Source organism: Malaclemys terrapin, chromosome 1 (genome assembly GCF_027887155.1).
Source record: "Malaclemys terrapin pileata isolate rMalTer1 chromosome 1, rMalTer1.hap1, whole genome shotgun sequence".
Lineage (NCBI taxonomy): Eukaryota > Metazoa > Chordata > Testudines > Emydidae > Malaclemys > Malaclemys terrapin.
In genome coordinates, this window is record NC_071505.1 from 73,027,764 (window position 1) to 73,043,039 (window position 15,276).

Sequence of the window (15,276 nt, forward strand, 5' to 3'; positions counted from 1 at the left end):
TCATCAGTTCCAGTTTGGTTGACAGCTTAGAAAACAAACAGCATGGCAGCTCCCATGTGTTTATTGTCTTATCCTTCCTTTCAGCTTTAGAGTGAATTAGGAAAAGTTTAATCCACTTGCACTGTTTTATGTTTACATGTTTGATGACAAACAGCCTTATGTTTATAAGTGACAGTTTTCCTGCTAAGTACCTGCATGTCATAAGCATTTGAATTAAAATTACCATATTGAAATCAAATCTGATGTTTTTTTAATTTTTATTTGGTGTGCATTGGAAGAGGGGTAGTCTTATAGGGCGAGTATATCCCAAACTCTATATTTTAACTGGAAAAGTTGGCGGGTCGTCTTATACGCCCAGTCGTCTTATACGCCGGAAAATACGGTAACTTTGTTTGTGGTTTTTTAAACATTTTAAGCATTTTAAACCTTCATTTGGAAAAATAAAAACTCTCATGAAAAAGGAAATCACTCTAAACTTTTCACATACCACTCCGTTAACAGAAAGCAGCTGGTCTCCTCGCTTGAGTCCTCCATGTCTTTCTGCCACCCCTCCAGGAATTATACGAGAAATATATATAGGAGAGTTTTGTTCCTTTCCTCCCATTACGTTAAAGCCAAGACCTTCATCAGTCTTTGGCAGCTCCACCACTCGAGGGTGTGAATGGCCTTCACTTGCTGCAAAAGCAGCAACTGTTGCCTGGAAGAAAAGACATTTATTTGGCCATGTAATGAGATCACTGTTAAGCCCTGTTGTTTGTTTTGCAGAAAGAATTCGTTCACATGAAAATAATATTTTGAAATTCTATCAAAGATTTGAAAGCACTTTACAAATGTTAAGTCTCAAATCACTCCTTTGAAATACTTGAGGAAACAGGCACTGAGAGAAGTTAAGTGACTTGCCCAATGTCACCCAGAAATAGATCCTAAAAGGCCAGATTGCTAGTCATCTGTTCTAACTCTGTAACACATTACTTCTCTTTTTAAAGCAGCTTTGTCACTCACTTTTTTCCTTACTGCTGTGCAAGACACCGATATAACCTTCTGCTGTACTTCTAATTTATGTAATTTGGATAAAGTTAATTGCCCCCCCCCAATATATATGGGACTGATTATTTGGTTTATTCTTTGTCCCCAAATAAATCCTGAAGAAAGATATTTTCATTTAAACTATTTTATTAAATAGCCTCCATAAAATCTTCCTCTTGGAAAAAAGTGCTGATAGATTAATAACTTTTACAACAGGGGCATGAACTTTTATACTGTAACTGCACTTTATATAAATAGGACTAGAAAAGTAATGCTAAATAATCTTCAGATTATGAAAGTATAAAATTAATTAAACTAAATGACTATTCTCACTATAGAAAAATTACAAATATGTAAGGTATTGTAAATTTTGTATGAAGAAAAGAAAAATATTCTTTATTCAATCTTTCACTAGCAATTGTCTCTTTTTAATTGTAGACCCTGGTAAAGCATTAAGTAAACATTAAAAAATTATTTTTATTTTTCAACATATCCTCAGATTTAAAATTACGGCAGTAATTTTACATTATGTTAATGCTTGTTCAGCATTCTAATAATGTTTATGCTAAATGGAAGCTAGTAGACGATATGAATATCATGCAAACCTTGTCATCATGCATACATTTAAATGTCAGACATGAATGCACTAGGAAAATGCAATGCAGACAGCCCAGAAATAACCAGGAAGTATTGCGATATTCAAACATTGCTCTGTAACCCTGCTGTTCTATATGAATAAGAAATGAGAATGGCAAACACTATTCAGAATTTTTCACCCTTTATTATACCACGTAGCAATCATTTTTGTGTTTGCCTACAGTGTAAACAAATCATAATCTAACAATTTTCTACATTCGGTAGTAGAACCTTTACAAATCTACATTGTTCATTTGAAGTTTCAATTAGAAAAAGGTTAACTCATAAGAAAAAAACCTAACTCAATATAACAAAAATGAAATAAAAAATCAAATGCAGGAAAATATTTTGGTTACTGTACAGTAGGCTATTTTAAACGTACTGGTTACCATAAGGAACATTTCTCTGAAATACTGTAGGTGTCTTTGATATGTATTTTTGATCATTGTGTGTTTTTACTATTGTCTTAGGGTTTTTTTTTTTTATTTATTTGCTGCTTTTCCCCTAGTGTAGCTTTACAAGGGTGTAATCACATTAAAACTAATGGGATTTTGCCATTGACTTCCCTGGGGGAAGGATTGGGTCTTAGTGAATTATTTTCCTGAAAAAATACCATGGCTTTCCTAGAATATGCTTACTGCATAATATCTACATAACCCGTTTACCAAGTGGCAGGTAATCTTCCTTTACCATTTGGTGCACAGGGAGCTAATTCCATGATGAAGCCTTGTTGGAGGCAATTATTTTTGTTCGTGCACTGAAAACACAAAGCATATTACATGTTGGGTACAATAGGGATTCTTCCATCAATACAGGGGAATTCACACATCGTTACCACTCACTTTTATCAGACTTACATACTTGGGCCCTGTCTTTCAGAAGTGATGGGCACCCACAGCTCCCATTGACTTCAATTAGAGTCTTCTGTGCTCAGCACCTCTGAAAATCCTACATGCATTGATTGGAGGCTAGACCACCTGCTACTTGAGATGAGCCCTATAGGAGAATTTGTCATAAAAATATTGATATTCCAGGTTTAATTCTACAGAATGAACCAGTAGATTTGCTTTTGCAAACTGATTTTTCAATAAACCACCAAATCCCATGATATTCTCTTTTCTTAAGCTATAGAAGCAGCACAAAGGTTAAATTTGCCATTAGGATTGTTACCTGGGAAGTAGCACTGGTTCTAGACTCTGGGCTGCCACTGATGTCTAAATTTTCTTACAGAGCACACACGAATACCTGAAACACACACGCGCACAGTCAATTACTAGGTCACTTTGGTAACATGTACTTCAATAGTTGCACAGGTCTTACCTTTGCAGTGGCCCTGGCACGGAATTCTGGGCAGCCATTAACAGTTATGGTTTCATGCATATATTGATATACCTAAAATGTTCATGGAAATAAAGAGGAATTAATTATAGGAACAAAACCTTAATTTATTTTACCCTATCCAGGATACACTCTTTCCATCATAAGATGGTTTCATTAATGTTCCATTAGTACAATTAGGGAATCCTGTGTTTGTTGCCCTAGCTGTACATTTAGTTCCCTTGAAGACATTCTGTGCAATCCTCCGTCTAAGTCTCCCAAAATTGCTCCCTGGCCATGTCTGCCTTGGACTGTGTCAATTGTCTCTGACAGGAACTTGTTGAGTTTCTGTGACCTCTGAACCCCCTCATGAATTGGGAAGTCAGGAGGCGGAAGTAAAACAAAAAAAACCCCAACCTTTCCTGATAGGGTCTGCGGAGGGAAGTCCAAATTAAATCTCAGGGAATTTAATTATAGAACATGGGCATCATACTCAGCGCTACAGATCTTCACCATCTAAGCTTGGTGGTGGTGTTGAATTTAATCTTTGCTGTAACCTATTGGCATTAGTCTGTCATAACAAATAGTGGGGAATAAGGGATGGCAATCTGGGTGGTAGGTTAGCAATGGTTAACATTGGGGATGGTCCTTGATGGATTGGGACCCTGTGTAGCCACACAAGTTATATAAAATGAAGAATCCCAATAGCTGTAACTTTCTGCACAATGTTCTCTTGTCCCTAACCCTCCCTTTTCATCCTTCCCACTTAGATCTTCTCTCTTAAAGAATAGGTAGCTGGCATCTTCTCTTAGGGTGTTATCCTGGGTCCCCAGGAATGAGTGCAGAGAGGAGGTGATGGAGTTCTGATACTCTGCCCTGGTGATGAACAACCTTTTATTTTATTTTATTTTTTAAATTAGTGAGTGGCTGATGGGAGTTATAGATAAGCAGAGGCAGAAAAGGCTCAGGCAGCAATAAAAGAAATAGAGCCTGGGTGCCAGTTGCACTACCCCCGTTCCCTTATCGGCCTGGTAGCCCAAACCACATGCACAACTCATTAGTGTGGGTTAGAGAAGATAGTCTGTTCTTTCTAGGTAGCTGCCATCTTTAGGCAACAGATGTTGGAATTCACAGGCAGCCTGATAGGACAGAACAACACTGCTAGGAAAAAACATGAAATGTGGAACATCCCACATAATGCTTGACATCTGAAAGGTATGGTCAGAATCCCATATAACCTTCCGTGTAATGTCTACAAGGAAATATTTATTAGCCACAAGTAACTCCTCTGTTAGCAGTTCTCTTACAAAGCCAGAGCTTTTGCCAGTTCTTGTAATTTGTCTTGAGCCAGAGTAACAAAATTCAAAAGGAGAGTCTTATTTCTGTGGAAACTTGGACAGACAATTAGTATCTCTTGTGGCTTGCCTGTTCTGAAAAAAATCAGTTGGCCCCTAAATATTTCCAGCTGTACTGGGTAAGATCTACAGAATGCCCTTTCTGTATCTGATATACAATTCAATATTTTTCTATAGCATTGCTTATACAGTTTCACACTGCACAGATTAATTTGTACGTACAAATGCGGAGTAAATTTTACAGGTAGCATGTGCAGATGTGGTTGGAGAGAGCAGAAGAAGGATGCAATGGCTAAGTTTTAGGGATGGAGAAGTTTTTTGGGTTTTGTTTTTTTTATATGAGAGGTGCAGCTGCCCCAATGAAGAAGGGAGAATGCAATGTGCAGGTAGGTGGAAATCAAGGTAATGGCAAAACAAGGGAAGGGCTAGCTAATAGATAACTGAAATTTTTATAGCATCCAAATGTAATAGGCACTTTCCTACAGAGTGGAGAACTCTTTGATTATCACCAGCATAGAAATCATCCTGGGGCTGAATTCTGAACAATAGTGTCTAATGGGGATAAAACAGATTAAGGGAACAGGATGAAACCTTTTGCCCATCTCTTGTTAGGGTGAAATCCTGACCCTGTTGAAACAAATGGCAAAACTTGCATTGACTTCAGTAGGGCCAAGATATCACCCTAAAACTTTAAAAATAAATAAATAACAAATAATAACCAGGTACTGAGATCACTGACTCAGTAATCATTTTGAAACTTTCTTTTTTGTACGATGACAGTGAATTGTGCTGAGAATTAACCACAGCATTCTATCAAGCTAAATCCTGAGAAGTTATTTGAGACGTTGATTATATAGCTTGGAGAAGCCAAGGGGTGGTGGGTATTCATATAGTCAGCAGTTATCAAGCCGAACTGATATGACTCAATAGTGTCTGTATATTATCAGTGTGTATATGGCAGGCTGAGGTTGAGGCAGAGGCTACATAGGTAACCAAACTGCATACTGATGGGAGAACAAGGCTTTTAGAATGCCATTGAGCCAATGTAATGTTTGTCTGTCTATCTTTCTTTCTGCAATCAGTCATACAAAAGCAAGAACTTCAAATCTTTCCAGTCACTAAGAATTTTTTAAATTAGCAAATTTAAGATGGTGTTCTCTAAAGAATTGTCAGTATCACCATGGTGACCATAACATCTGTAATTTAGTTCTGTTCGGACAGGAATTTATCTTGTAATTTAAAACCCCTTAACTACAAGCAATTGATCCTATTACCCTTGAATATCAGCTTGATGCAACAGCAAATCCAGTTACCCTACCTGATTGTCACATAATGCTTAATATAATTTGAGATTAAGAGAGATAAAATATACATCTAAATGACTTTCACATTATTAAGTTAAACAAAACAATAAAAGGATTAACTATACCAATTCCAACAAGCCCTTGAGGCTTTGAGTATGTTACAGATTACTTGTTGTAACATCATATACAGAGCATATAGGGCTCCATAAATAACTACCATATGTCTGTAGCCACAATATCTCTTTTATCTAAATTATCTCAGAATCACTTCAGACATTTAGATTATGTTGTGCTCAAAGAAATGGACACAAGCAATCAGTTCTGTTGCCTATCCTATGTGTACACATACACTAAAAATGTTCTTTGTTCTTAAGGTAAAAAAGATCATTTTTATTTTCAGAAGAGAACACAGCTGTTTTTTTCAGCAGTATATGTCAAGGACCAGAAACAGTTTTTAAAATCTTATTGCCAATTCCAACATCAGCAATACATCCAATGAAAGATTTCTTAACAAACTGCAATTCTCATAAATACAACAGAATTTTTTTAGAAGACTCACCAAAGATTTACTCAGATAAAACATCATTCATGATAAATCAAAGATGATGACAAAAGTACAGTACTATAATTACAAGTGTCTGAATTAATCTTTAGGGACATTTATTAAAGAGGTCTTTGAAAATGGTGTCCTGTGGTGCCATGAAACACCAATCACCTTGAAAGACCATGTGGGATCCAGTTTAATGTGCCATGTCTTTTTTGTCATTTCAGTGGAAAAGCAAACAGACTATAATTGCTTTCATTTTAATCTTTTTTTCTCCAACAGAAATAATGTGAATATACAAATAAAGCAAGAAGTCGTCAAAGGTTCAATTTAATTTAAAGATGTTTGCCAATCTAACTATCCATATAAAAAGAAAAATCCCTACTTTTTCCAAATAATATTGCAGGGTTATAGCCCAGAGGTTTTCCTTGCCACCAAAGTGAACTGTAAACTATAATGAAGTATCATCAACAAGCTGAGGCACTGAGACATGAAGTAGCATGAACATTACTACATTGCAAAGCACTTGATATTAAATTTTGTGTGTATGGTTGGTGAAATGGTGGCCCGTTCCTTAACGGGCCTGGTGCCTGATCAGTTATCAGATCCTCTGGAAAGAGAGTGAGTGATTAGAAAAGCCAGCAAGTGGCTCATTTGAGGGGGAACGGCAGGGAGAAGCTGCAGGAAGGGGCAGGGTCCTGCAGGAGCCCCGGCGGAAGGAAGGCAGGCTCCACATGGTAAGTCCTGGGACTTGCGGCTGGCTAGTAAGCCTCAGCTGACAGTCTCCATTTTCCTTTTATGAGTTTCTGGATATACGGACAATAAATGGAGCCCAAAGCCAAGGTTTAAAGACTAATTTGGTATGGCTGATAATTCCCCAGGCTGGTGATGAAGCAAGTATCTTATAGCTGGTTTTTAAAAGTGTAAAGTGCCTAAAATTCTAGATGGATGCTGGTAAATAAATAAATACTGAAGACCAGGATGTGTAAGAGCTTTACTGATTGGTACTGACCACTCTAGTATACGCACTACACGGAAGCCTTCATTTTAACATGAAGGAAAGTAAAAATGGTTAACATCCATTGTGCTGTCTGTTTCAAGAAAAGTTTCTAAAGCCAGGTATCTATTGTGCAATATTTATTTCTTAATCTAAAATACTGAAAATGAATGTCACTGAAGCTGCAAAGGATGTTTTGGAGGCACAGGGTTGGAAGGTTGGTTGGAAGGGCACTAGAGAAGAATACAATTGTAGTAGCAACCGAGAGGATGGGGAAAGACCACAGAAGAAACTGGGGTAGCCATCCCCACAAGGAATTAATAAAAATGGAGCTGCAGGTGAAATTTCATTATTTCCAAATAAAGAGCTGCAATTGTAGGTTAAATGGTGACATTTCACCTTTTCTTTGAGGGGAAAAAAATGATTTCTAGGAAGAATGTCAGCTCCCACATGTGAACATTCATGAAGCAAAAATGTGATGTATGTAGGTATTTATTTTTTATTCATGCAGCTCTAATTTGCTGTATGGAGCCAGAAATACCTAGCTTTGTGTTTCACTTCCATATGCCACACACAACACAACACTCTTATCGAGAAGCACTCCAGATAGCGTGAATATAGTATTCAGCCACCATTTATGTAGCTTGTACAGTTAGGAGCCTTAGCTATAATAAACTAGGTAGGAGCTTTAACTATAATAAGATAAAGCTGCTCCCTCACAGTACTTGGCAGAAACCCTGATGGAGGGAAGTCCTTGCAATCCATGCTGTTCTTTGCGGTGAATCCCCATTGTAGCACAGGAGCTTTAGCTGGCATAGGGAGGTGTACATTATAATAATAAGTACCTAGCTCTTACGTAGTGCTTTGGATCAGTAGATCTCAAAGCATTTTACAAAGGAGGTCAGGATCGTTATCCCCGGTTTACAGACAGTAGATGTGACTTTCCCAAGGTCCTCAGCAGGCCAATGGCAGAGCCAGGAATAGAACACAGGTGTCCCAGTCTCAATCCAGTGCTCTGTCCACTAGGCCTCACAGCCTCCTGTTACATAACATTCCTTCCTCCTCTCTCCCACAAGCATTAGAGGATTGAACAAGGGCCCAAAACAGTGTAATGTGGACTGAGAATGCAGACTGGCCTACTGAAGTCCTGGTAAAGTTGTGGGAAGATACTTAGGAAGTGTAATGCAGTCAATGCTCTGTTGCACAAGGGACACTACCAGAACCATTCTGTAAGAGCCTATGTGTGGCAGTGTGTTTACTGCTTGAGTTCTCGAAGTTACAGTTTAAATAGAGACTTCGCTCAGTAAACCCCTTTAAAAGGCTGGTGTTTCTTCCAGTGGTGAAATGTTACGGATGTGGGTTCCACCCTATTCATAGCAATAACAGCACATTCAGAGGACTTTAGATTGCTTCAGCCTGAAAAATGAAGGCCAAAAAAAAAAAAAAAAAAGGGCAAGAAACAGAAACAAAATTTCGGAGGGGAGAAAAAAAGATTTATTTATAGAATTAGAGCACAAACTAGGACAAATTATAAAGAAATTGAGAGTGGTAAGATACAGTACCAAATGAACTTCTTAAGAATTCTAAAGAAAGCAGCAAGCTATTTAAAAGACTTCTGTAAATATAAGCGTACTTAAGGACTACTAATGGATGGTCACTTATTTCTATAGTATCCAAATCATGTTAGGTGCTGTACAAACAGAAACACAAGATCCTTGCTCCATGGAGATCACAAACTAAACAGAAATGAAGGATAGGGGAGAGAGTGCAACAAAAGCATAGTGATTGAGCAGTGACGTTTAGCACCTGTTTCATTGCTGCCAGGACTTGGTTTTAGGTTTTAGTAGACTTTGACTTTTAATGCTTCAGTGAGAGGAAGTCCAGGAAGTTTTAGAACTTTTGAAAAAACTGTGTTTTAATGAGAGCAGGATAGGGACATGCTAGACAGGGCTGGGGAAGAATTTCAGATGCAGAGAGCACCAGGAGTTGAATGGGAGGAGGACAGAAATGAGGCAGTTAGTTGTGGAGTTTTCACACATTCCTTCATGCCACAAAAACAGATGATGACAGAACAGTAGGCAGGAGCTGAGCTGTACAGCAGAATTTCTGTAGACTTTTCTCTCTAGCGTCCATATATACTCTAGAGACACTTCGAGTTGACTCCACACCTTAAACTCTTTTATAGCATCTTTTAATAGATTAGGCAGTTCTCAAGACCAACAATATTTGTGTAATACACAATTCAGTTTTTCCCTCTCTGGACTGAAGTGAATGAAAAACATATCTCCAAGAAATGGAACAGAAAGGCCCTCAAGATTAATACGGTGTATACATGTCACTGCTCATATCCTATGAAAATAATCTTTTCTACAGAGCTACACCAAAACAAAAATTACAACACACAATAGCAAAATAGAGTATATATTTAACAACATTAACAGGTGATCTAAGAAAGAAGGTGATCTTGTTTGCACTATTGAAATATTGGTCCCAGTAAGATTGAATTGATTAGAACAGGATTCATAATATGGACCTTCCCGCTTGTTTGCAATTAAATAATATTCCTGTGGCAACTACAGCAATTGCTTGGACAGAAGAAGAGTATTCATGTATTTTTATCTGACGAGTATAAGTGTTTTTTTTCCTTTTTGGGGAAAAAAGTTAATGGCAACATCTCCTCCTCTTGCTCATAATTTTATCTCCTTGCTCTCTCTCTCTCTACCCGCCCCACTTTCTACCATCTGTTCTTTGACCGCTCCACTTTCATATGCTTCCCTGCTGCTTAGTTCCCTATTTCTTTTGCTCCTATATATGTGCTATTCAACTATATGATCCTCTGTCCCCAGACATACTCACCTTGCAGACTCCAGTCTCTGGGATGACTCTTGCTCCTTTCCTCCGGCTACTATGTAGCACCAGCAGGGCCGGCTCCATAATTTCTGCCGCCCCAAGCAAACAAAAAACAAAACAAAACAAAAAAAGCTGCGATCGGCGGCGGCAGTTCAGCGGCAGGTCCTTCGCTCCTAGAGGGAGTGAGAGACCTGCCGCCCCCGAATTGCTGCAGGTGCCGCCCCTCTCCCTTGGCCGCCCCAAGCACCTGCTTGTTAAGCTGGTGCCTGGAGCCGGCCCTGAGCACCAGGCTCTTATGAAGGCAGCTAAGCTGCTCTCCTTCCCCTTCCCCCATTATTGTTTTTTAGGCCTCCAGTCACCTCTTCACACCTTTAGGGGCAATCCGAAACAAAGACAGTAAGTATCGTGTGACCAGATAGCTCTCTGTGGAAAACCAACAAGGGCTCCAACGACTGTCATCGGTGGACCATGAACCACAGTTTGGGCACCGCTGAGCTAAGACTCTGTTAATTTTATGTTTTTTTTCTAGTCTTACAAGTCTGCTTGGGGACATGTTTTATATTACTGGTTGTCTGATTGCCCTTGTGCCAGGCTTCTCTTCCCCAGGAATGTTTAGCCTCTGAACACTATCTTTTAATTTCTACTTTCAAGTAAGAAAAATAGGACTAGGTTATTGATTATAATTATTTCTGCACTTACACAAGAGTGCCAGTAAATGAGAATATGCAAAAGTAACAGCATCAGTTAAAGAAATGATTCAAGACAAAAAAAAAAAAAGTCCTTTACAGAAGTCACCAACTCAATGAGCATAAAAGCTTACCTCTGCCAATTATAAATATTTATGTAGGTAGTTTAGATCATATGGAAAAATTAAGGACTCCATGCCAAAACCAAATCAGAGACTAATCTATGAAGTCAGCAAGTCACAGATAAGAAGTTATTTTTATTAAAGAAAAAGGAAGGTAGGAAACTTATATGATGCCAAACACAATGGTGGGTGTATATATGTGGATTGACGCAAAGGTGGATCCAGAGTTCTGTAGCTTTCTCCATACCCACTCGTGATGTTTCCTTCCTCACTGTTCCTTCATCCCACCCTCTGATTAGTCTAGCCTGGCCCTGCCACCCTGCTAGTTAGGAAATGCTGTACTAGGTCGATGTGAGTAAAGAGACTTGCCACAGATGGGCTACCTGTTGTGTCCCTCACTCTCACCACATGCAATTTCACATATTTCTGTTTTTCTTGTGTGCTAATTTTAGATACTCTCATGAGGTAAACAGGCTCAAGAGGGCTAAGTACTGGATAATAAAAGAATGGTAATATATTTTCCACCTCAGTTACAAGTTATAATTAAGATACTGTAACACATTACTTGAACACCTATGGTCCATAAATCAGTAGTATGGAGAGTTTTTTCTGGATCTTCCTCTTCTTCCTTTACAGCTGCCAAATAGCATTAAAGTACAGCTATACAGATATTATTTGCCAAATTGCTTTCCCATAGTGATAGTTACCACAGGGATGTTTTGCGCTCGAGAACTGGGACGGGGGATATTTTGTATGATTCAGAATAGAAGAGGGAGTATTTCATGGGGCAGTCTCTCTAAATGGTGGTTCCCACCGTGGAAGACTTTAAGAACCTCTGCTGCTAACAAATCTATGGCCATCTAAAAACATCATGGTTGTCGCTACGTTGCATATCCCATCCTCTTGTAACTTCATGGTGTCAGTGGATGCTCCTTTTCCACAAGCACAATTCCCTATCACATGAGTAAATGGAGGACTGGTGTTAGGATTGCATGGCATGCAATGCGAGTCAAATAATTCTGGATAGAACCAGAATTAGGCACTGAGATTTTGTTTGCGTCTGTCTGTATACGTATAATATACGCACAGATGTACATACATTGTATATAAGATCAAAATTATTTTCAATTTTGCAGTCTGAAGCACACTGACAAAAGACCTCTTTTTAAAATGGACAATACAAACATGCACCTGTGAGCACAATAAAGTGAAAACAACTGAAAAATGAAATCCCTGCGGGGAGACATTTGTGACATATTATGAGTTTACAAGAAATAAAAAAAATCTATATTACAGAAGTTGTTTCCTGTAGCTACTGAACTTTGACAACTTACAGAAAAGCTGTATTTTTTTATTAGCTGGCACTGTAAGAAGCGGCTATTTGTATGTGATCAAATAAATACAAGGTGGTGCAATCATTTTGAACATTTTGGTATGGTAATCTTTCATTAGTCTGTAAGTAGTTTTGTGTTTGCATCAGGAAATCTGTTAGCAGCTACCCTCAGAGACAAACATCTGCATCATTATCACAGCTGTCAGAACAATCCCCTACAGTGCAGCCACAATGTGTCATTTTGCCTTATGCAGCACAGAGGATAACTCATTAAAAAGCCCAAACCTGCAAATGAACTAAATCTCATTTAACTTCCTGAGGTGATATGACAGTTTTAATTACAGAACATATGAAAGAAATATATGAAAATGTAAAAGCTAACATTTGTAATATGAGGATATTTTATTAAAACATTTCTTTCAGGGGAAAAAAAAGAAACTAGGTCAGTTTTACCAAAGTGAAAAATGCTCTGAATCTTGATACTTTATTAAACTATCCTTAGGCAGTGAAAAAAATCTGCTTTGGGGTTGAAATATCCTCCAAAATAATTGAAGTTTAACCAATGTAAGGGGAAAAAAAATAATTTAAGATGCCACATTTTCTGTAGAATCCAGTTAGAGCCTAAAAATTTGTTTTGATCCAAAAGATCTTTTTATCTTGTTTTCTGTTGCTTTTAAAAAAATACTCGATAGATACTTGGATACCATGCTGACAGGGCCATATAAATACTTAGCTTAGTCTTTGACTTACCAGATGACCTCTCCCATTAATTTTTGTCAATACTATCGGTTGCTACATTTCAATCACCCTTTAGCTGCTAGTGCCCTTTTCATCTGCCTTCACATCTCTTACTGTAATTACATATGCTTTGTAAAACTGGCAGCTGTAACAAACAGAATTGGTTGGATTAGCATCTTGCTCTAGTTTTGGGACTAGGTTTTCTGCATGCTGGTAAACGTGGGAAGGAAGGGACAAGGAGAGTCTTACACCCTCTTTCTGGGCTTTTGAGCAAGGACTGGACGCAGTCTTGGTGCTTGAATTCCTGCAGTGTGAGGACTGTGACTGTCCTGTGCTGAAAGTCACAGTGAATGACCCCCCAGGGCATAGGACCGTGGTCTCACTCCCTTCTGTGTTGGCCACGAGAGCATAACAGATGCACGTAGCATGCATGCTGTCATGTCTTCCACAGTGTGTGCTCTGACATGTATTGGATGAGTCAGACAGAATGCTCCTGGTGCTGCTGCTCGGGCATGATATCTCTGCACGCCCTCCCTTCCCTCCTGCAATGTGATTTCTTACTGAAAAAGCCAGATTAGTCAACTGAACTTAATTTACATTCTAATAAGATTAACAGAAATTAGACACTGAAAATACCTATTAGGTCATTTGGTGTCTGTCCTTGTTTCAGAAGCACAGAGCACTCCCCATTCCATTTGAAATAAATGGGAGCTGTTGCTGCTCAGCACCTCTATAGAAAAGGCTCAAGATGTCTCAAGTTTGGACACCCAAAATCAGTGGCCTTTTTTGAAAAAACTGGCCTCGGTGTGTCTTTTAGAGGCTTTTACGGCAATTTATAGCAGCTGGAAATGAGCAACCAGCTCCCAGCAGACCACTTATAATCCACAGACCATAATTTAGAAACCCCATCTCTCAACTCATTGCCTATTCTGGTTTGGAGAAGTATCTGAGCCTTCAATAACGCACACTCCCTTCACTTTATCAGTGAGTCGGTATGGGCTGCAGACCACAGCAGCTCTACACTAAACATAAACCGCTTTCTCAGTGCCTCGCCAAAAATCAGCAGCTGGCGAAAGCTGAGCACATCATCCTATTATCTGAGTGCATTCCAAGTGTTTCTTCTACCTGGCTGGAATGGAAGTGAGAGAGTGAGACTATTTGTTTCTATTTTTAGACCCTTGGGAGGCAAACAGATAACATGGGGTTCATAGAGGTAGACTTAGAATTAGACAAGCTTCCCCCCACTCTGAGGGAGTAACCCAGAAGTATAGATTGAAAGACACTTCTCAAGAATTTCCTAAAAGACTTTGGTGGATGGGAGTAGGGAACCATTGGGGGCTGTAACAAGGCAGGACCAACTGCACTGGTCCACTCCAGTGGACTGCCAGAATAAATATTTTTCTCATCAGTTCACCTGGCTGCAGATTTCTCTGATAATGAAGAAGCAGGCTTGAGATGAACTGCAGTAAAGGCTATTGTTATCCTCCAGAGTTTTATATAATCAAATATGATACTGCGATGCTAAACAAAAATTATAATGTAGGGAAAGCAAATAGGTTGCTGATTTGCATATCCAATGTTGTATTAGAACAATCTTCCATGAAATAAGTAACTGCAGCAAGCTCTGCAGAATTAGCTAAATCAAATTAGGACAGTTTATTAGAATTCTAACAATTATGCAGCAGCAACCTAGCCAAACACTGACATGAGACAAATACAGCATTATTTTACTGTTGGGTGTTTGCAGGCTTTTTTAGAATATTGTTTTTTTTTCCCCTGGGGCACAGCTAAGCAAGCCAAGCATAAATGCAAGCAGTTATATAGCCAGCAGCCATCCCCAACAATTGATCTTTAATCAGTACTTCTCATTGGTTTCAATCAGAACTCTCCATTGAAGCCAATGGGGAGTACTCAGTAAAGATCAATAGTTTGATATGGCCCTAGATTCTGGAGTATTACATCGGTGATATCAATGTATTTAGCTGCTTTTAAAAAAAGTGACAACAGCAGCTGCTTTAAATCTCCTCTAGTGAAGTCATAGGGATCTTGTAATTGCATAGAGGCTTAATAATGTCTCCTCTCAGACAGTGCTTGGTCTGCATGGTATATTCATATATAATTGCCATTAATGAGGGCCATCTGCCTAGTGATAAGGTAATCATTCCAAAAGTTCATTCAGGCACTTCAGTGCTTTCAGGAAACAAAGTAAGGATACGTCACTTATGTTAGTAAGATGGTGACATGAAAGTACTCTTTCCTTCACAGCAGTACATTATTTGTCATTTGGTGTAATTTCTGGTTAAAGTTCCTGGTAACTACACAAAATGGAATGCATCTAACCAGGTGAACTTATACAAGAAACATGATC

The 15,276-nt window shown here is 38.7% G+C and overlaps 1 protein-coding gene across 2 annotated transcripts in view; it reads right to left on the bottom strand.

The window, feature by feature from the left end:
- The window catches only part of LIN7A (lin-7 homolog A, crumbs cell polarity complex component), an 80,567-nt gene that overhangs the window by 20,250 nt on the left and 45,041 nt on the right, over positions 1–15,276 (bottom strand). For both annotated transcript variants that reach the window (XM_054027321.1, XM_054027329.1), the window contains exons 3-4: positions 2,983–3,054; positions 488–697 (exon numbers count right to left, since the gene is read on the bottom strand). In XM_054027321.1, the coding sequence (XP_053883296.1) occupies positions 488–697; positions 2,983–3,054 (282 nt within the window). The remainder of the gene's footprint in view (positions 1–487; positions 698–2,982; positions 3,055–15,276) is intronic.